The 22,139-nt window shown below is 31.9% G+C and overlaps 2 protein-coding genes across 2 annotated transcripts; both read left to right on the top strand.

Annotated features, from left to right (window-relative positions):
• The first annotated feature begins 3,469 nt into the window (after positions 1–3,469).
• Positions 3,470–4,279, top strand: LOC112722231 (putative calcium-binding protein CML19). Its single transcript, XM_025773212.2, has one exon. The coding sequence runs from the start codon at positions 3,701–3,703 to the stop codon at positions 4,121–4,123; it is 423 nt and encodes a 140-aa protein (XP_025628997.1). The 5' UTR covers positions 3,470–3,700; the 3' UTR covers positions 4,124–4,279.
• A 6,187-nt stretch (positions 4,280–10,466) lies between these two features.
• Positions 10,467–12,361, top strand: LOC112721477 (uncharacterized). Its single transcript, XM_025772537.1, has 4 exons — positions 10,467–10,997; positions 11,103–11,372; positions 11,447–11,514; positions 12,139–12,361. The coding sequence occupies exons 1-4, from the start codon at positions 10,467–10,469 to the stop codon at positions 12,359–12,361; spliced, it is 1,092 nt and encodes a 363-aa protein (XP_025628322.1).
• The last annotated feature ends 9,778 nt before the right edge of the window (positions 12,362–22,139 follow it).

Raw genomic sequence — 22,139 nt, forward strand, 5'->3', positions numbered from 1 at the left:
GGTAAAAGTTGAACCAGTCGATATACCTGATGATGAAGAAGAGGAGGATGATATAGAGATGAATTACTTCATAGACCCACAACCCGCTCACACTGACTCAGCCTGCTACATCCTAGTCATATGATCATCCTCTTTACTTTACCACAATGAATCTCGATGCAATGAATCAAGATTGGTCTTTTGAACTCAGCCTACTATTTTCAAGTCATATGATCATCCCCTCATTTTACCACATTGAATTTCGATGCAATGAACTAAGATTGGTCTTTTAGTTAAAAAGGTTTCAATGATGATCCGACTAATGAGTTCGTAGTTGGACAACAATTTGAAAACAAAGAAAAAATTCTTGTGACAATAAAGACATACAATATCAAGAGGGTTGTAGAGTATAGAATATTAGAGAATGACCATTTGAAGTATTCAGTTTAGTGCATGTAGTTTTGAGCAGATTGTCAACAAAGCATACGCGTTTTTAGGTTGTCAAAGGAGTATAATTTATTATTATATTACACTAATAATAAAGAACTCTAAATATTAATGCTAATAATATAAATGATACTATAGTACTCTAAATACACTTTAAATTTAAATTAAAACCATAAACAATTCTATTGTAAATATTTATTTCTATATATTGTAATATACTCTAAAATATTTATTTCTATAATAATTAAAAATTATTCTATATATTATTATCAACTCCAAAATCATAAATAACTCTAAAATATTTATTTCTATAACAATTAATAACTATTTTTACATAACACTGATCTAACTATTCACATAATACTAATCTAATTATTTCTAGATATTTATTCTTATAACAATTAATAACTATTTTTACATAATACTAATATAATTTTTCAAATATTATTATTATTATTATAACATTATCTAAACTAAATCCATAAATAAATATAACATGAACATTGAATAAAAATAAGATCAGAAAAAAAAAACTAAGTTGATGAATAATGAAAAGAGAAAAAGAATTGAGAGAGAAATCGAAAGAGATAGATAAAAGCGAAATGGCGAAGAAGCCAAAAAGAAGAGATTTTATAATTAGGCGAATTCTTTTTTTTTTTTTTTTTTTGCTTTTCTCTGAATTTTTCTCTGTTTTCTATAATAACAATAAAAATAATTATATAAGAATAATTTAATTGTTATTTTATTGGTTAATTGTTAAATTATTTTATTTATATAAAAAATCCCTTAATACTATTATAAAAAAAAAAAAGTAAAAGAAACACAATTAAAAAGAACAGATAAAAACAAATCCATGTAATGCTAATGCACAACTTGGCTTCCGCAATGGATAAACATGACAAGGATAGGGTGACAGCCACCACATGATCAGTAGTGGGGTGTGCCACCGACACGCCTTCTACATTCATCGGTCCGCTGACTCACTTCCTTCTAGCGCTGTCCACAAGCAACAACTCCATTTCTCTAAGCAAATACGAAAAATTAACATCATCGTTGTTGTTGTTAAGAGGCTGACTAAGAAATTAGATACGGAAAGAATAGGAAATTAAAAGTTTATAATGGAACAAGAGCCTAATTTTTATGTAGGTTATTATCATATTCTTTCACATTATTATTTTTGGTGCTATTTAATACGCAAAAGTATATTTTATATAGAATTTAGTTAAATATTATAATATAAAATCTTTTTATTAATATATTTTGAGTTTTAATTTAATGACATAAACAACTTTAAAAATTTCTGTCTTTAAAAATCTTAAAAGTAGCGTACTAATTAGTCAATACAAGATGTAAAATTTTGGAAATTTTATTTCGGATGGTGGTGTCTAGAATGTATCAGTTTAACTTGGTGATTAGAGGTGCTTCATTCTATTAATCAATTCTGAAATTGGAGGCACCAATTTTTTCACTGAGTAAATAGTCTTAGCACAAAGTGAACGTAGTAATTTGTGTAAATTAAAGAAAAATAGACACTCCGATTTATAATTTTTGAATTTTTAAATTAAAATCGGATCTTTCAATTTTACTTTTTACAGATACAAAAACAAAAAAAATATATAATATTAAAATCTGGTCCAATTTTAAATTTATCTTCCTCCAATAATAAATTAAACCATCTGATTTGTTTAGTATCAATTTAAAATAAAATTTCTCCATACAAATAAAAGATATCCATATTTCTAATAATAATGTACTACACACGTATTTTATCTGCATAAAAAAATTAGCCGTAAAAGTTAACTATCTTTGTATTTATATATACCTAAATTAAATTTAATATTTTGCAAAGAATTTAATTTAATGCACTAGTATACTATATAAAAAGTAATTTAAGAATTAAATTATTGATAAAAATATTTTAGAAGATTTAAACAACAAAAATATCATATAAAAATTAAAAATTTGATAAAAATGATTCTTTTTGAAAGATATTTTGTCTGTGACTAAATTCTTAGAGGAGAATGGTTGATAGTTTAGTCTTAATGTATTTAAAAAAATCATATTATATAATCACCAATTAATTATTTTTAGTTAATATTTAACCAATTGTGAACAAAGATTAAATTTTAATAATATAAAAATAAACTTTGATTCAAAATATTAATTATTGAATTTTTAATATTTTTCTTTTAAAAATGATTCACATTCTTTTAAGGATAAATTATTAAAAATGTACTCAAATAATTTTATTGCTGACAAAATGCATCCGAATTTTGCTATCGATAAAAATATCCTTAAATAATTTTGAAATGCGACGAAAATATCTAACATTAAATATATATTTTTCAAAAAATATTTTAGAAATTGAATTTTAATGCGATTTTTACAAGTATAATTAGAAAAATGAAATATTATTATTCTTAAAATTATGTGAATTTTTGCTAAGTATATTTTTCTGTAATTTTTTAAAAATAATATTAATTGTTGACAAAAAATTACAAAAAATATATATTTAACAATAAATTATTAAATTTTAAAATTAAAAATATTTTATTTTTTTAATCATATTTATAAAAAATATCAAAATTTAATCTTTAAAATTATTTTTAAAATTATATTTAATATTAAATATTTTTATTACATTTTAAAATTATTTAAATTATATTTTCAATAATAAAATTTAAATATATTTTTATTAACAATAAAATTATTTAAATGTATTTTTGTTGGTTTACCATTCCCCCAAAAGAGGTGGCTACAACACGCTAGCTAAAATCCCTTTGGTATTGTTCTTATTATTCACGCTCCTTTGACCTCAGCATTATTACTTATTAGTACTACAGTACAGGTTCTAGGGTCCTTTGAAAACTTCGAAGTAATGGGTCCGCGTTATCCAATTTGGTGTTTATTTTGTCTTGGTCCAATAGAATTTGTCCTCTCTTTTTCTTTCTCTCTCTCTCTCTCCAACGTGTCATTTCTTTGTTAATATTTAATACCTACCTATGCCCTTACGCCGTTGGCGTTTACCTTTTCCCCAACGAACACTTCCCGGCAACTTCTCTCCCTTTCCTTCTTCATTAAATTTACATGCACGACAGTTAGTTATTAATTAGTTAACACACCACTTACGCGCAAAAACACCTATATATAAGAATTCTCCTTTCATTATATTTCATTCACCACTTTCCCGAAAAATAAAACATCAAAATCCTAGCTATTAATTACCACATACATATTACTTGTAATTAAATTAATCTGTTTTATTTGTTGTATAATGAAGTACACACAATTTGAGCGAGTTCTTGGTTACTTCGATGAAGATGGCGACGGTAAGATTTCAGCTTCTGAGCTAAGGAGCCAGCTCGGGAAGATGAGTGGCGAGATTCTATTGGAGGAGGAGGTGGAGATGGCCATCGCGGCGTTGGATTCGGATGGCGATGGGTTGCTGAGTTTTGAGGATATGATGAATCTCATGGAAGGAGGGGAGGAAGACGAGAAGTTGAAGGATTTGAAGGAAGCTTTCGAGATGTATGACACGGATCGATGTGGGTTCATTACTCCTAAAGGGTTGAGGAGAATGCTGAAAAAGTTGGGAGAATCTATGTCCGTTGAGGAATGCCAAGTTATGATTAGTCGCTTTGATTTGAATGGTGATGGGATGCTTAGCTTTGAAGAATTCAGAATTATGATGCAGTGACAGTGTTTGTGAATATGCCTGTGCTGTGAATAGTGTATTATTCATTTTTTCATTGTACACTTCTACATATTCTCTAATTCTTTTAAGTTTTTTTTTTTTTTTTCATTGTACACTTCTACGTATACTTTAATTTTTTTAAGGTTTTTTTTAATTAAATTATGTTTTGTTAGGGATGGCAAACGGGCTGAAACCACCGGATTAGCCCGCATAACTCACTAAAAAAGAGAATTGGATTGTAAATTTAAAACCGCCATAATTAAAAAGTATGACTAAAGGTGTGTTTGGCAAACTCGTTTGAAGAAAAAAAAAAGCACGTTTAAACTTATTGAAAGTTTCAATTTTTTATTTGGCTAACTTTTGATTTGGCAAACGCAGAAATGATTTTATAGTCAAAATCACGTTTACCAGATGCAACAATTTTTAGCTTCTGCGTTTTACTAACTGGCTTTTAGCCATTTACACTAAACATCTATTTTTCTTTTACCAATTTTATCCTTTAGACATGTTATTGTATTATTTATGGAATTCTTATTATTTCTCTCTATATGAGCTCTTTTTTTCTATTATTTATTATTTTTATTTTTTTGTTAAATTTTTATTTGACATTATACACTCTTATAATTATGATTTTTGTATATTATATTTATTATTATCTTTTCATAATATGATTTATTGATCCCATTAGGTAAAGTAAATTAAACAAAAAATTAGTCATAAATAATAATAATAGTAAAAAAAACTATAGGTACTAAAAAAGAGTACTAAAAGAACTAAAAATATACTATATAAAATACATCATCAAAAATTTTTAGATTTGTTTCCATCTCTACCAAGATAAATATTTAATTTTATTATTTTTAGTATTCTTTTTTATAATTATAATTCTGGTATATACAATTTTTTATTGTAATTTTTTATAATATAAATTATGATCCCATTAAAAAAAAGATAAATTAAATAAAAAAATTAATCATAGGTATTAATAAAATCATAAACGTTGAATTTCAAAATAATATTAAGAATAAGATTATTGAGAGTATTAAAAAAAAATATGATGTAAAAAAAATACTAAATTAACATTTTTACGTTAATATTTAAAATTTTAAAAATATAACATATTTGATTAAATACTCTTATATATAATTTATATTTCTTATTTTTAATATAAAATATATTTTGCTAAGTTTTATATGTTATTTTTATTTTAATAAATAAATATTAATTTTATTATAAAATTAATTAATAAGATTATTTAAATATCTAAATTAAAATAACTAGATAATATAAAAAAATTATTTAAGTTGATATCTATTTTAATAATTTTTCATCTAAAAGTGATTTTGAATAGTGTAATCCAAACAATATTTATTTTACTATAATCCATTTTGATATAAAAATGGCCAAACATAAATCACTTCAATACAAACTTACTTTTAATCAAAATCAAGTTTGCAAAATCAATTTTATGCAAAAAGTAATCCAAACACACACTAACTCGCACCGCCTAATCCGCGAGTTTCGACGAGGCAGGACGGACTTTTTTGGCTGGCCCATTTTTTTTATAATTAAAAATAATAATTAAAGATGTTCTAAGTTATAATTTATCATTACAAGAAAGTATCAGAATAGCGACCGATTTTAGCGACCGAAAAAATTAGTTGCTAATAGCGACTGATTTAGCGACCAATATAAAATTTCTAGGACAAAAAAAATATTCGTCGCTAAAATCGGTCGCTATATTCGACCGACAAAATCGGTCACTAATAGCAACCGAATTAGCGACCGATAAAGTTTTAATACAACTAGAATAAAGATGGTCACTAAAATCGGTCGCTATTTTTTCATTTAGTGACCGAATTAGCAACCGAAATAGAAAGTAATGTCTTTGGAACTGTTGGTCACAGTCGCTATTTTTTAATTTAGCAACCGATTTTGTAACTGATAGTGAAATAGGGTGAACAACTGTTTGGTCACTAATTCAGTTGCTAAATTACCGGTCGCTAAATCGGTTGCTAATTGTTAAGTTAGCGGCTGATTTTAGTGACTAACAGAATCAGTCACTAATAGTCACCAAATTAGCGACCGATTAGTTTTATACAAACAGAATATAAATGGTCGCTAAAATCATTCGCTATTTTTTAATTTAACGACCAAATTAGCAACCAAAACAAAAGAAAGAATGTCCTTGAGACTCTTGGTCACAAAATCGGTCGCTATTTTTTAATTTAGCGACCGATTTTGCAACCGATCGATAGGTAAATAGAATAAAACGTGGTTGATTGATAGTTCAATCACTAAAGTTATAGTCACTAAATCGGTTGCTAATTTTTAAGTTAGCGACCGATTTTATAAACTAATCAGTCACAAAAACAGTCGCTAATTAAAAAAAGGATATTATCTAAATTACCCTCACTAACTCTAACTCACCCACACCATTCTCATCTTCTGCAATCAGATACCATTGTCATCTCCGACGCCATTGTCGTCTTCTTCGCTGCCGTCTTCTGCTTCTCGCTGCCGTCTCCTGAGATCCCGTTGGCATCGTCTGCTGCGGTCACGTCGCCGTCTCCTGAGGTCTTGTCACAATCTTCTTCTGCAGTCTAGGTGTCGTCGCCTTCGTCGTTGAGATCTCGGCACCTAATCGTCGTCTTCAAGCAAGTAACCTCCTAATCGCCGATTCCGATCCATTCTGTTAGGTTTGATTTTTTTCCCCTTTGGTTAGGATTTTAGTGATGTGCGTTCATTGAATTTGCCAGATCTCCAGATCCACTTCATTCTTCTTCCTCCGCTTCTTCCCCCACTGCTCGCAATGCCAATGCCTCTTCCTCTTCCTCTTCCTCTTCATCTCCTGCTTCTGCTTCCAGGTTCATTCACCTTTTCTTCTCTCTTCTCATTCACTTATTGCATTTTCTTTCAATTCTTTTCGTTCCTATTTTTCAATGTCAGCAATTGTTTAGCTACTTTTCAGGTTTTTTCTTTCAAATGCTAGTAATATCATGCTTTATTACTCTTTCAGTTATCGAAGCTTAGGGTTTGTTTGGACGAGCTTCTAAGAAAATATTTTTATTTTGAGTTATCTTTTTTTAAAAGATCTTATGAAAAAGTAAAAGTAATTTTATGTTTGGATATCTCTTGTAAAAATATCTTTTTATCTATCAATTATGTTTGAGTATAATAATATAAAAATACTTTTTTGTTTATTTATTATGTAAAAATATCTTTTTTTAAAGAAAAAAGATCTTTTAAAAAAAGATGTAAATTGTAACTTCTCAAAAAAATTTTTTTTTTATTTTTCTAGTGCTTTTACTTTTACTATTAGAAATTTGCCAAACACGTTAAAAAAAAAATTTCATTGAAAAAAGATCTGTTTTTAATCAAGATAATGACAGTCAAATAGGCACTTAGCCACATCTGCTTTGTGGATTTAGCTCTAATTGGGGATCTGCCTGTAAATTTTGATATTCGAGCATAAGACTTCACCAAATGCTTTAGGTTTAATTTAAATGTGCCAATTATTAACTTAACAAATCCGTACATTGCTTGATGCTTACAAAGATGTAAAGTTTTATGGTGATGTGGTAGTCTAGACAGAGTTTAGATCAGGTCCTGCTTTTCCTTTTTTTTGGGCTATAATTTCAAGTTCCATGCATTAATTGTGGTGTACTTGTGATTATGATCTTTCAACCATCAAATCAGGGAAAGACATGAACTGGAATTGGAATTCAAGAGATCTTGGGATGCATTTCGGTCATCTAGCTCTGAGAAGGTTCTTACTTGTCGTTATTTAGTTACTCCGATGGTTTAGTGAATATTTCATCTAGTATTATATATTACGGTAAATGATGAGTTACTAATCCTTCCTCGTTTACTTGCAGAAAAAGGAAGTCGCCTTGAATTCTTGTGTAGATATCTTTTTTAGATTAGTAAAGTAGCATTTTAACTTAGCTCATTTACTTACCAGTTAACAAAACATTTTCTTCTTTGCTTCATTGTATTCCTATATTATACCTGCCTTATTTTATTTGCGGTAGGATAACTTGTGATGAGTTGCTAGTTACTATGAGTTTGTGTTAGGCACACTACACATATAAAATGTTTAACTGGAAGCCCATATTACTGTTAGTTTTCCCTCTTCTGGTGCATGGTACAGTAATGCTACTTATGCTCTTAGTTGTACATATGTAAGCATTGATGAACGTGAAAAGGCTGATATTTGATCGACATAACTTAGTTTGTTATGTTGTTGTTGCTGTTGGAGAAGATGAAGTATTTACATTTGCATTATGAGTAAATTTAAATATATAATATTACACTGGTAAGCATCAAAGTGGTCCTTGAAGTTAGCGTTGAGCCTCAAAGTAATCCCTAAAGTTAAAAATTAGTCGTAATCGTCCCTGAAGTTGAGCTCTGGTAATCAAAGTCGTCCTTCCGGTCAATTTCGTCCAGCTGGCGCAACCGGAAAGCTGACCTGGAGTCGATGGTGACACGTTATCAGCGCAGAAACGATGTCGTATATGGGGTGGCGCCAAAATGAGATGAAACGACGTCGTTTTATGGCAAAAAAAACCCCTCCCTCAACGTTACACTAATCTATCGTCTTCCACGCTCATAACACAAACACGACACAAAGCAGAGCTCTCTTCTTCTCCGCTACCCTCATCACTGGCGTCAGTGTGATTGCAGTTACCGGAGCATATTTCGGTGGAGAACCAAGGCTCCAAAGAATCACCTTCATCATCTACATCAGACAGAGAGTTGTGAAGGCTGGTTTCTCTAAAACAGATACGTAAAAAAAATATAAATATGTGATGAAGCTCTGTTTTTTGAAATTTGATGTTAATCTATTCTTCACAAGGGGCAAAAGCGTTTTCTTCGAGTGTTTTGTGTCAGAATGTATGCTTGTGTTTTGGGGTACTTGCTAGGGTTTGATCAGAAGTAGGTTTCTTAGGGGTTAGGCCAACTAAGGGGGTTTTTGTTACGACGAAAACTTATTTTTTATGTCCAAGGGTTCACTGCAGTTACAGTTTTAGTTATGGAGTTAGTAAGTTGGTAATGTGCATGAAGTTAGTGAGGCTGATATATGAAAAAAAAATTTAAAATTTCAGATGGGTGATGATTTGATTACCATCATATTTCACCATGGAGGATCATTCATCACAGATGTTGATGGAGGTGTGACTTACAATGGTGGAGATGTCTCTGAGTTGCCAGGAGTTGATACAGACAAACTAGATGTCTTCTTTGTTCGAGACTACCACAAGAATCTTGGATATGACAAGGTGACTCAAACATGGTGGCTGGTGCCTAATAGGCCTTTGCAAAATGGTCTAAGGGCTATAACAGATGACAAGGAGCTCTTGGAGATGTGCTACCTTGCTCAACAGAACAAAGGGGTTATTCATGTGTACTACGAACATGGAGTCTCAGAACCTCTGTACATTGAGGAAGCAGAGCCAGTTTCATCTAAAGGGAAGGAGCTGATGGTGATACAGGATTTGAATCCCACTCCAAATCCCACCACCAATGATGATGCCGAGCCAATTCCCACCACAACAGAATATACTCCAACCTCTGCACCAAATGACACCAGTATTCTCACCCAAAAAACAGTCTCAACTACAAAGCTCCCAACTACAAAGCTCCCACCTATTTCAATTTCTGTTAGTAAACCAGCAAAAAAAATACACCCCAACCCCACCGAAACTCCTATGTCCAACCCCAATCCACCCCCAAAAACAGTGGCTCAATCCAGTAAAACCAAGCCGAAAAACCCACTAAAAAAAATGTTGCAAGCCACTGAAATTCCTAAACCATGGTCGAAGTTGAAAGAGACCAAGAAGTCTGCTGTACCAAGGAGAGGGACTAGGAATGTTAAATCTGCTGCACCAGCAACATATGGAAGGAGGCCACTAACAAAAGCAGCTGCTGGTGGAACTAATGTAAGACGTAATGGTAAGGGAAAACAGCCCCAAACAGAATGTGTGGCATTGTCTAGCTCAGAGGATTCCTCAGATAGTGAAGCTAGTGATGGTAGTGAGGAGGATGAACCATATCAGCCTGATGGTGATGTGGTGTCTAGTGAGGAAGATGTGCGTGTGGAGACATCAGTAGGAACAAAAAAGACAAATGTGAAATTCAGAACCAGGATAGATAAGAAAACTTCTAAACAAAAGAGGGTTGTAATGGTTGAGGATGATGGTCCCGTGTGTGCTGACTCAGGCTCTAAGGATGATGCACTTTTTTTGGACCAATTCCTAAGTTCGGTTCTATGGGAACATATCATGCTGCCCAAGATGAAGGTTATGAGGAATCTGATGGTGGAGACTCATGGCACTCAGAAGAAATGAAGACTCCTCCAAACTCTAAGGATGAGTTGGAGGAGGTTGATTCGGATGAGGTCTTCCCTATGTTCAGAGATGGAGGTAGGTTTGGGCAGCTTAGGCTTGCGGTTGGAATGACATTCGCTACAAAGATGGAGTTCAAAGAGGCTGTGCGTGAATATTGTATACAAGAGGGTCGCAGGATTTGGTTTAAGAAGAATGATAATGTAAGGATGAGAGCAGTGTGTAAGGATGAGAACTGTGGCTGGCTTGTGTATGCTGCTAACAACACAGAGAACAATTACTGGCAGATCAAGACGTTCATGGATGACCACAGTTGTGCAAGGAAAACCAAAAATAGACTGGCTAATAGGAAGTGGTTGGCCGGAAAATTGGTGAAGAAGCTTCGAAAATATCCTAATCTAAGACACTGTGAGGCTGCTCAGTATTTTAAGACAAAATGTGACTTGGAACTAAGCAAGTGTTCATTGACTAGGGCCTTAGGAAATGCTAGGGCTGTTGTGCATGGTGATGCTGCTGCCCAGTATGGGATGGTGAGGGATTATGGGCTCACATTGCTTAAGAGTAACCCAGGCTCCATTGTCACAGTTGGAGTTATCCCTTAGCCTAACCCTGATGATGAACCAATATTTGAGAAGATATACATTTGCTTGGATGCCTGTAAGAAGGGATTTTTGGCTGGCTACAGACCCCTCATAGGCTTGGATGGAGCTTTTCTGAAGACCCAGCATAGTGGTCAGATCTTGTCTGCAATTGGACAAGATGCAAACAATCACATATATGTGATTGCATATGCAATTGTCCCTGTTGAAAATACTGAAAACTGGAGGTGGTTCTTGGAATTACTTCATCAAGACTTGGGAGATTATAAGCAAAACAAGCTCTATTTCATATCAGATATGCAGAAGGTACGTTTTAGACATGTATTTGTTGTTGTATAATTTGTATTGGCTGCTCTGATAATACCATGAATTGCTTATAGATAGTGAACTGCTGTGACTTAATAGATCGACTACTGCTCCATGAACTGCTTATATATGCTGAACTACTGTATATATAATGAACCAATGCTTTACTTAATAGATGGACTACTTATCCATGAACTGCTTATATATGCTGAACTGCTGTGTATACAATTGAACAACTGCTTTACTTAATAGATGGACTACTGCTCCATGAACTGGTAAATATATATTGAACTGATGTAAAGAACAGGGACGAATCTGATGTCACTTATAAAACTTCAGGGACGACTCTGATGTCACTTATAAAACTTAAGGGACTAATCCGAAGTCACTTATAAAACTTACGGGATCATTTTGACGCTCGAAAGCATGTATTTCACCACTGTTTTCTTTTTTAAATTCAGAGCCTAATCCATGCTGTTAAGGAGGTTTTTCCAGGGGTCCATCACAGATTCTGTGTGTGGCATTTGTGGAAGAACTTCAATAAACAGTGGAAATATCTCCAGCTTAGAGGGTTGCTATGGGATTGTGCAAGGTGCACCAGCCAAGATGGGTTCCTAGAGAGTATCAAAAAGATTGAGAGGGTTAACAAGGAAGCTTGGGAGTATTTGAACAAGTGGCCTAGAGACTCTTAGAGCCGGGCTTTCTTCAGCAATGCACCTAAAATAGACAATATCTGCAACAATTCTTGTGAAGTCTTTAACTCAAGGATCAAAGAAGTTAGAGCCAAACCTATCGTTACACTCTTAGAAGAAGTCAGAATGTATGCAATGAGGTCCATCGCTAGGAACAAAGTGAAGCTTAGTTCGAACACTGGGATTCTACCACCTATACAGCGTAGCAGGTTAGAAAAGATAAGGAAGGAGTCAAAGAGTTGGGTCCCAATGTGGTCTGGTGACTCTGAATATGAGAAATTCGAGGTTCATGGGTAGCCAACTAACATGGTTGTTGATCTGGGAAAGAGGCTCTGCACATGTGGTTTTTGGCAATTGAGTGGTGATATACTTTTACTTGTTTCTTGATTTGTTATTTTTTTTCTTACTGCTGGCATAATATTGGTAATCTTTGGTCTTGTGTTAATGTTATTTAGGGATTCCATGTGTGCATGCTTGTGCTGCATTGGCAAGGGTTCGTAGAAGACCAGATGAGTTTTGTCATCAGTGGTTGACAATAGAAGCATATAATAACAAATATGCCTTCCATATCAATCCAATTCCAGGTCAAGCCCTATTGGAAAATTCACCTCATAATAGACTACAAGCACCAAAGTTTAGAAAGAAGCCAGGTCCACTTACGAAAAAAAGAAGAAAGGATGTAGATGAGGAGCCAAGTGGGGGTAAAAAGCAGAGGACGAAGATGAAAAGAATTTATCAAAAAGATCACTGTCATCATTGTGGTGAATCAGGACACACCAAGAGAAACTGTGTTAAGAGAGCTGCTGATGAGGTGGCTGCTGTTGCTGCTGTAGAGGCTGCTGCTGTCCAACCCCCAGCTGCTAATGGTGGTGAAGCCACCCTTGTCCCAGAACCCCCCACCGAAATTCAGCTTGAAGTCAGTCAACCACCGTTGTCACAAACCGATGACTCTCAAGAGGTTCACAAAATTAAATGACATTCAATCTTATTATGTGCATGTTCTTGATTACTTTTACTAACTATTCTACATGTCTTCACTAATAGGTCTTGCCGCCTCCTGTGAGGCCACCGAAACTCCCTCCCAAAAGGAAGTCATCCAAACAAGAAAAGGAAACTCCAGTAAGTAGCTTTCAAGCAGCAACCACCCCACCTGCTGCCACCCCACCTGCAACCAATCAACCCTCAACTATTCATCCATCTCATCCTATGCAAGGTGCATCACAGGGGACCGTTACAAGGCTTGCTAACTTCATGAAGTTTGTTCCCAATCCTGAATTCCGACCACCCAGAAACAAAAAATGAATACTAGAATTATTATGTTTAGGAAAAGATTATTTTGTTTAACTATTTTGATGAAACAGTGTGCTTTCTTAATTTAGAACCCAAGTGTTGGGGATTTTTGGTTCAAAACTTATGTTCTCAATATGTTGAGAACTTTTGATATACTTGTCGAATATTGCCCTGGCTATGTAATGCCTATTTTGAATATGTTTTCTGCATTATGAATATATGATTATGGATTATGATCTCATTGAACTTGAGCTGTGCCAGATTTTCTTTTTGTTGTTCTCTGATATGCCATTAAGATTAATTCTATTAGATGATTCCATTAATAGTGCAGGAACAATTATTTACATATAACCTCTTCTTTATTCAAATTCCAAATTATTCTTGCCCAGTCATGTGAAACAGTTTAATCTGCATTCCTTTCAATCAAAATGACAGGTGCAAGTACATGAACAGAACAACATATGCATATCACATGTCACTTATTTTTTTGGCTAAATACAATTGACTCTGTTGCCTATCCAACCTTAAGACAAGCACAACAACTTTAACCAGCAGCAGCAGCATACATGTAAACACCAAAATCCCCCCCCCCATTTTGAGAACTCTAACTTCAGACTCTAGTCTTCCAAGCTTCCAAGCAATCTTCATCTTCCATTCTTCGTTGTCGTTTGAAGAGCTGGTTCTACCATCACATGTTACCGCATCTTCTTCTAGAATTTTGTCCACCCATAGAAACAACCCACACCACCTCTTACCTGCAATCTAAACCCAGGAAAGTAATTTTCAAACTTTACATCCAGATTTACAACAAAGAACAGCATCAAACACTTACATTGTAGTTTGGACAACCCATGAACGGTCTCCCTGGATTAGAATCCGTCGTTGACCATCGCAACAGTGGTCTCGACCCGCATGCACACCATTCTGGCAGACGTGCATCTCAGTTTCTATTCATTCTCCTCATGATGCTTCTAAATGATTGTGGGTTGTTGGAGCTCCCAGCTGCATTGCTAGCACTAGCCATAACGTGTGGTGTTCGAAGATGAAGAAGACACTGAAGACTCACCTCTGGTGCGATGGAGAGTAGACGAGAACAGCATGTGCAATGGAGAAGAAAGGAGAAGAATTGGGGGCTAGGATTTTTTAACCTAAAATTAGGGACCAAATTGAGTCCAAAATGTTTACTGCGTCACCTCAGCTAGCCGTTGCGCTGCTAACGTGTCACCAGCGACTCCAGGTCAGCTTTCTAGTTGCGACAGCTGGACGAAATTGACCAGAAGGATGACTACGATTACCGGAGCTCAACTTCACGGACAATTACGACTAATTTTTAACTTCAGGGATTACTTTGAGACTCGACGATAACTTCAAGGAACACTTTGATGCTTACCTCAATATTAGAAGATAAATTTGACTACTTAAGAGTTTATTTGTGCCTTCCTATTTCTTTCTCCAATGATCTTGAGAAAAACTTTATGAGATAATATATTTCTTGCCTATATATATATATTTGCAATGCTTTTTGAATCTAAAATTTCTTACAGATTTTCATGATTGGAGCGTGATAATTGATTTTTGATGTTGTTGGTGCACATGTTAGTTGAAGCCCATATATTCTCTTTTGTTGTTGGAAGAGCATTTGTAACAAATATAGAAAAGCTAACAGTCCCTAGTAAAAAAGATCTCTAGATGTTACTCAAGTTTTAAAGTATTTCCCTGAAGCCACAAAGGTTTGACTTAGATGTTGCTTGAAATATTATGGCCCCTTTTTTTAGTTAATTATTTATTTGGGTTAAGTACTGAAATCGTCCCTAAGGTCTGGGGTGAAAATCAAAATCGTCCCCGACCTTTTTTTGTTATTAAAATTATCCTCAACGTTACAAAACGTTATAAAATCGTCATTTTCTACTTTAATTTTATTTTTTTACCATATTACCCTTCATTATTAATAAAAATAATTAAAATTAAAAATAATATTAACCCCCCTTCTCCTCCCCTCCCTCCATCCGTAACTCACCCCCCCCACTTCACTCCCTCACCCCTCACCCCTCACCCCACACCCCATTCTTGACTCCCGACTCCCGTACCTCCCTTACCCCCTCACCCCACTCCCGTAACCCCCATCCCCTTCCTCATGCCCCTTTCTTCAAAATTCCAACCCCAATTTCAACTTCAATTTTTCTTCTCACCACCGCTGCCGCTCTACTTATTCGTTTTTAGAGTTCGCCGCCGCCGCCGCGTGGTCATCGGGAGGGGGATCTCGCTGGCGCTGCTTCTTCTTCTGTGACTGCTTGAACTTTTGCTTCTGCTTGTTTTGTTTCTTCTTCTGCTTCTGCCCTGCTTCTGCTTGAACTTCTGTTGTCATCTGTGACTGCTTCTGTTGTTTTGCTGTTTTTGGATCTGAAAACTGAAATTGTAATTGATGATTATTGAATTATTGTTTATTGAAATTGTTGTGATTATTGAAATTGTTATGGTTCTTCTGCCTCTAATTTTTTTATTGATTTATTTTGTTTTGTAAATGTTGCTGTTAATTTGTTTTGTTTTGTTATGAGTAATGAATGGCTATGGTGGCAGTGGTAATGGTGGTGAAGAAAGGAAGAGTGAGAAAAGGAAGGAGATTGAGGAAGAGTGAGAAGAGGAAGGAGAAGAGGGGAGGGTGAGGGAGTGGCGGTGAGGGGGTTACGGGAGGGTGAGTGAGGGAGTAGGGTGGGAGAGTTACGCGTGGGGTGGGGGGTGGGTTTTGTTTTAATTTTTTAATATTTTTTAATTTTAATTATTTTTATTAATAATGAAGGGTAATATGGTAAAAAAAATAAAATTAAAGTAGAAAATGACGATTTTATAACGTTTTGTAATGTTGAGGATGATTTTAATAACAAAAAATAGTTGGGGACGATTTTGATTTTCACCCTAAACCTTAGGATGATTTCAGTACTTAACCCTATTTATTTTAAGAATTCACTCTGCCTCCCTTATGTGTAGAAGGACATTAGTACTGGAGCAAATTTATTGTCTGCATTGGAAATCCTAGTATCTGGGGTATGCTTCTCAAAATTTTTGACAGAAACTATGCATGTTTGTTTTCAATTTATGCTTATTTTGTGCTTTGATGAAATTATCAGCTTTTGTTAATATTGGTGAAAGGAGATCTTGGGTTGTCATGCTTTAATAATTAATGATTTACTTTAGAAATGGCTATTTAAAAAGCCACAGATTACATTTATTCTCTATTGTGAAGTGTCAACTCATTCAGCCAAATGAGGGGAATCAAAAGTTTTGTTCAAAGAAAAAGCAGACAGTATTTAAATTAAAATTTTAAAAATTTGGTTATTCCTAATAGTGATGGCTGCTTTGCCGTTAACAATGACTTTGAAATCTGCCAAGTTTGAATGATTATATATATACATGGTGATTTCTGTGATGACATGAAATTCTGTAGTTAAGAATGACTAAATTTGACCGGTCAATCTCGTAATAACATGTGAAAATTTTTTTTTTCCATTTGTAATGTTACAGCACAAGTACGATAAATAATAAGTAAATTATTACAATAACATTTAGGGATTTTTCCAACCAAAAATATATTTTTGTTATATGGGCCTTAATTTAGACGGACCAAACATGAAATAGAAAAATAGTTGAATATCTAAAAATATTAAAAAACAAATAAATATAATTTTTAAAAATGCAATATAAACTAAGATGAATAGGACATTAGAAAAAAGAAAGAGATGTTATTTATCTTAAAAATTAATTAGAAGTGTACGTCATTGCTTTCAGTATTAAATTATATTTGTAAATGCAATTATATAGCTTACAAAGGATATTTTTTTCTTTATTAAATAAATATATAATTAATTAATCATCGTTAATAATGTTTTTAAATTATTTTTTATTTATAATTTTATATTTTCATAATAGTAAATTGTCTATCGTAAAATAAAATATATGACGGAATCGTTTAGTGAAAAATTTCTAACACTAATAAAATAAAATTACGAATAATGAGTTATAGTTTTTGTTGTTTTTTATTGTATTTTTAGGAGTCAATAGAAATATAAATTGTTAGTAAAGTTGGTGTATTTTAAACTTGTTTTAATGATTCACACGCCCTTGATTGCATATCTGTTATGTTAACACAGGCACCTGAATAAATTTTCGATTGAATCTAAGCGTTACTTATCATTATGATTTATATTTTTTTATCATAATGTATATATATTTTGCCAAGAAATTATAGCTCAAATGGCCTAAGTGTCCCCATATTCACCTAAGATGTTGCGGATTCGAGTTTCCTTAATTTTGATAAAAAAAATTATATTTTTTTAAAAAAAATTATTTTTACTTAAAACATACTTTTAACATAATAAATACATAAATAAGTACTTTATATTCTTGTACTTAAACATAATTGATAAATAAAAATTATTTTTACATAAATTATTCAAATATCAAATTATTTTAAAAAATCTTTAAAAAAGTAACTATTTTAAAAATTTACCCAAATAAATCCTTAATCTTGTTGAAATTGAATTCAATTAATAGTACAAGGTCATTTCAATCTATTTCAAATTAATCCTTAATGAAATAATTTAATACCGTTAAATTTCATATTTCAAGAGATTTTTCAATCTTATAATAAACCAAGAGAGCAAATTACTCATTAAAAAAATTAACATAAATCATAAGTGACTTAAACAAATTTATTCCTGAACAAAGATTTATTAGGAAAGTATGTTTGCATTTTTACGGACTTCACACGAATAATTCTTTCTGATAGAGAAAATGTTTATCTTTTTTAAAAATAATGAATGAAATTTTATATTATAATACAATAGTATCTATTAAATGAAATTGCATTTTCAAATACCATATTTATTTTTTTTGAAACACCCAACCAAAATTTTCATTTCATGTTTTGATCCATCCATACTAGGCCCATGTAACAGAAAAAAGTTATTGGTTGGGAAAATCTCCCAAATATCCTTGCAGTAACCTACTCTTACTTACTGCGCTCAACATTGATCCCCTCAATGGAAAGATTCTCTTTGCCACATATTATTATAATATTAGTCAGTCAAACTTTAGCTATCTTTAGCCATTTAATCCCATGCTACCATAGAACTCACCTACATATATATATATCTCATAATCTGTGTCTCCATATATTCTTAGTCTAAACCTTTTTGAAAAAGCTTGATTTATTTGTGAATAATAGGGGTCCTCAAGGGGTTATACTTGTGCACATCATTTTTACATCAGCAACAACAGCGAGTGTCTTGTACTCTTTTTCATTAAGTGGGTTCAACTATTTACTTTCAAGCTATTTTGTAAATATTTCCCATTCAAACTATTTTACTTATGCAGGTAGAGGGAAGTATTGTGCACATCATGAAGGCACTAGCAAGCCATCCATCAGCAGCATAGAATTTGATAGAGGATGACTCACTTATGTTACTTTTTCAAATGGTGTCCAATGGGTCTTTGATAGTTTTCTTTTGCTACAAGGAAGGACTTCTTCCATTGCATTGTATTCAATTTCATAGACATGCTATGCAGAAGCTTCAAAAATATTTTATGAATATTGTAGTTTGATCTTGTTTTGTTTGTGGCATATTGATGTTGTTGCTTGTATAATTTTAGATACTTGGTCTTCTCCTGGATAATGACAATGGAAGCACAGCCAAGTACATCCGAAAGCATCATCTGGTATAATTGCTAGCTTTTAATCAACTTTATTTTGTATTGTAAGTAGAAGAGGGTTATCCCACTAGTAACTATGAGCACTGTTTTATTTTTTCAGAATGGGTTGCAGCAAAGTCCACTGAGGTTCAATTCAATGGCATTCAGAATGGAGGCATGCTCTTGTTCCCAGAATGTAATCCCTCTTTCTCTTTCTGTTTTCTTTATTATACTGAATTATCTTTATTTACATTAGATACATTAACGAAATAGTAGTTAACTTTTTTAGTAGCTTTACTTGCCATCATATTCTTGGAAATTGTAATATAGTTGCACATTTATTAGAATGAGATAGGTATTTTGAATAAATAAATAGATATAAATTTTTTAGCTTTTAGTAATATTTTTCCAGTTCTAAGTTAACAAATGCAGCCTTATTATTTTAGCTGCATTGCGATCTATGCACACGCTTTTTGTTTCTTTGATACTTTCTTCGTTTTTCGTTATCTGTTATTTTTGTTATCTTATTGGATTCTATTGGAATTACAAATAAAAAGGAACAGAATTCTCTGTTGAAATCTACTTCCTTGTGAAACTTTTAAGTTTTGAACATGATTTGAGACTTGAATTGAATTGGTTTAAGTGAGTTTCATTCATTTTCCATTTTCTTTCTTGTGATAGTGTTTTGGCAAATAAAGTTTTGCCTGATTCAAAATTTAAGATTAAGATTGCTTAAAACTTTTGTTATGGTTTGTATTGGTTGCAGTTCCAAGAGCTTTGAAAAAATCAAAGAGAAAAAACTAGTGTAAAAATTGTTGAACCATACTGATTGTTCATGAATAGAACAAAGTTATGTTATTTATGAATATTTTATTTTTACCTTTAGTCTAGATTGTGGATCATAAATTTGATGTATTTAGAAATTTTCAGTATTTTAAATTCTATATTTTTATGTAGACATTGTGAATGTTTTTGGTATTTATTTGAAAAATCGATCTATATGTTTGATTCTTTTTACATTTTGTGAAAATATAATTATTTATGAAATTAAGTTTTAATAGTAATAAACGTGAAATTGGTAAAAAATTATAATTACAAGACTAGGAACAGTGACCGCTTTAGCGACCAATTTAGTTTTTTAGTTCAGGAATTAGCTACCGATTTTAGATTTTTAAATTAGGCATCGGAGACCGATTTCATCGGCGACTGACTTAGCGACCGAAAAGTTGGTTGCCATTTAGCGACCGATTTAGCGATGAAAAATTTGGTCACCATTTAGCGATGAATTATGTTAACGACCGATTTAGCAACCGATACTCTTTGGTGAGGGATTTGGTGGCCTTGTTAAAAAATTGGTCGCTAAAATCGGTCACTAACGGTTAGCGACCGAAGTTGGTCGCTATTTTCTAATTAGCGACCAAGGTTTTGGTGACCACCAGAATCGGTCACTAAGTCTTTTGCGACCAATTTTCAAGAAAAGTCAGTTGATAAATCGGTCGCTATTCCGGTAATTTCTTATATGTTCTAAGATGATAATTGAAAATATTTAATTATATTTTAGACGATGTTTGTTTTATTTTTTACACTATTAATTTTTATTATTTTATTTTAAAAAATTTAGTTGATGATTATGTTTATTACATATTTAAAATTATAGATTTTAATATATTTGAATTTAAAAATTATAATTTTTTATGTTTTTAAAAATTTTAAATTTATTAAAAACGCCTCACAAGCGAGGGTGGAAACAAACTTTTGGCGGAATTAGATGGACTAACTCGTCTGCCTTTTCTATCTATTGTTACATTTGTTTGCTCCTCAATTTTTTTTACTCAAATTGAAGCAAATTAGCGATGGTTGCAAAATAGTTAGCACATTTTAAATGATCAATAAATATTATTGTTTTGGATTAACATTTAACTGTTAATAATTTATATTTATATTTATAAAAATATATATATACTCATAAAATATATAATTTGTATTTATATTATTAAAATTTATACACATAAATTAATATAATTTATATTTATATTTATTAAAATTTATGTATGTAAATTAATAAAATTTATTTATTGAATATAATTTAAAATTTTCTAATCAAATATCGGCTAAAATTGTTAAAAGTTACTGACTCTTAAAGTTTTCTGTTTTATTTTTCTCTACCAAAGAGGATAATTGCATGATAACTCAGATCATATATATATTGAGGTATATGTTTTAGGAAAATTTCACGTATGCCAATAGCTTTATTAGAAATCTGAAATTCCAATTGTATTGTCCGTTCTGATTTAATAAACGAAAATGTGAATAGTTGTGAGCGATTAAAAGGAAGTCAAGGTGCATCGTTAAGTATGGGATGTTGCGTGGGTCTGAACCGATAACTCCGTTATCCAAATCGAGAAAAAATTAATTACGAGAAATGTGCAGCTTTGCCAAACAGGGTGAGCCGACTGGGGAAAGCCTCATTTTTTTTCAACGTCGTGACGTTGGAAAAAAAATTGTCTTATGTCATTTGCATGGCATGGCAATACAAAGAATATGAAACAACTATATGCTAATATATATTAAAATCAATTATTAATATAAAATATATATTTATATATAAATAATTTTTGTGATTTATATATATATATATATATATATATATATATATATATATTTGCATGGCAGTGTTGTAAAATTTTAATAGAAAGTGTCATCGTTTATTTATATTAAAATTTATAAATTTAAATATTTATTATTTTTATTCTTCTAAAAATAAATTATAAATATATTCTATTCTTTTTAAAGTTAATACTAAAATGGCAGTTTAGTCTCTTATAATAGATTATATAGATATTTTAGCCTTTTTAAATTCAAATTTAAATTTTTATTCCTAATAAAATTTAACAATCTTTAATTTAAACGAGTATTTTAATTTTATTTATTTAATTTTAAAAGATTATTTTTGTTAAAATATTTAAAAAGGTACTTTAGTCCTTTGTAATATATATTACTCAAGAAGATGTTTTAGTTTTTTCTTAATTAACTACAAGGATATTTTAGTATGAGATAATTAATATATAAAATATTTTTATATTAATTAATATTTGGGATG

The sequence above is a fragment of the Arachis hypogaea genome, chromosome 11, assembly GCF_003086295.3.
Source record: "Arachis hypogaea cultivar Tifrunner chromosome 11, arahy.Tifrunner.gnm2.J5K5, whole genome shotgun sequence".
In the NCBI taxonomy this organism is placed as follows: domain Eukaryota; kingdom Viridiplantae; phylum Streptophyta; class Magnoliopsida; order Fabales; family Fabaceae; genus Arachis; species Arachis hypogaea.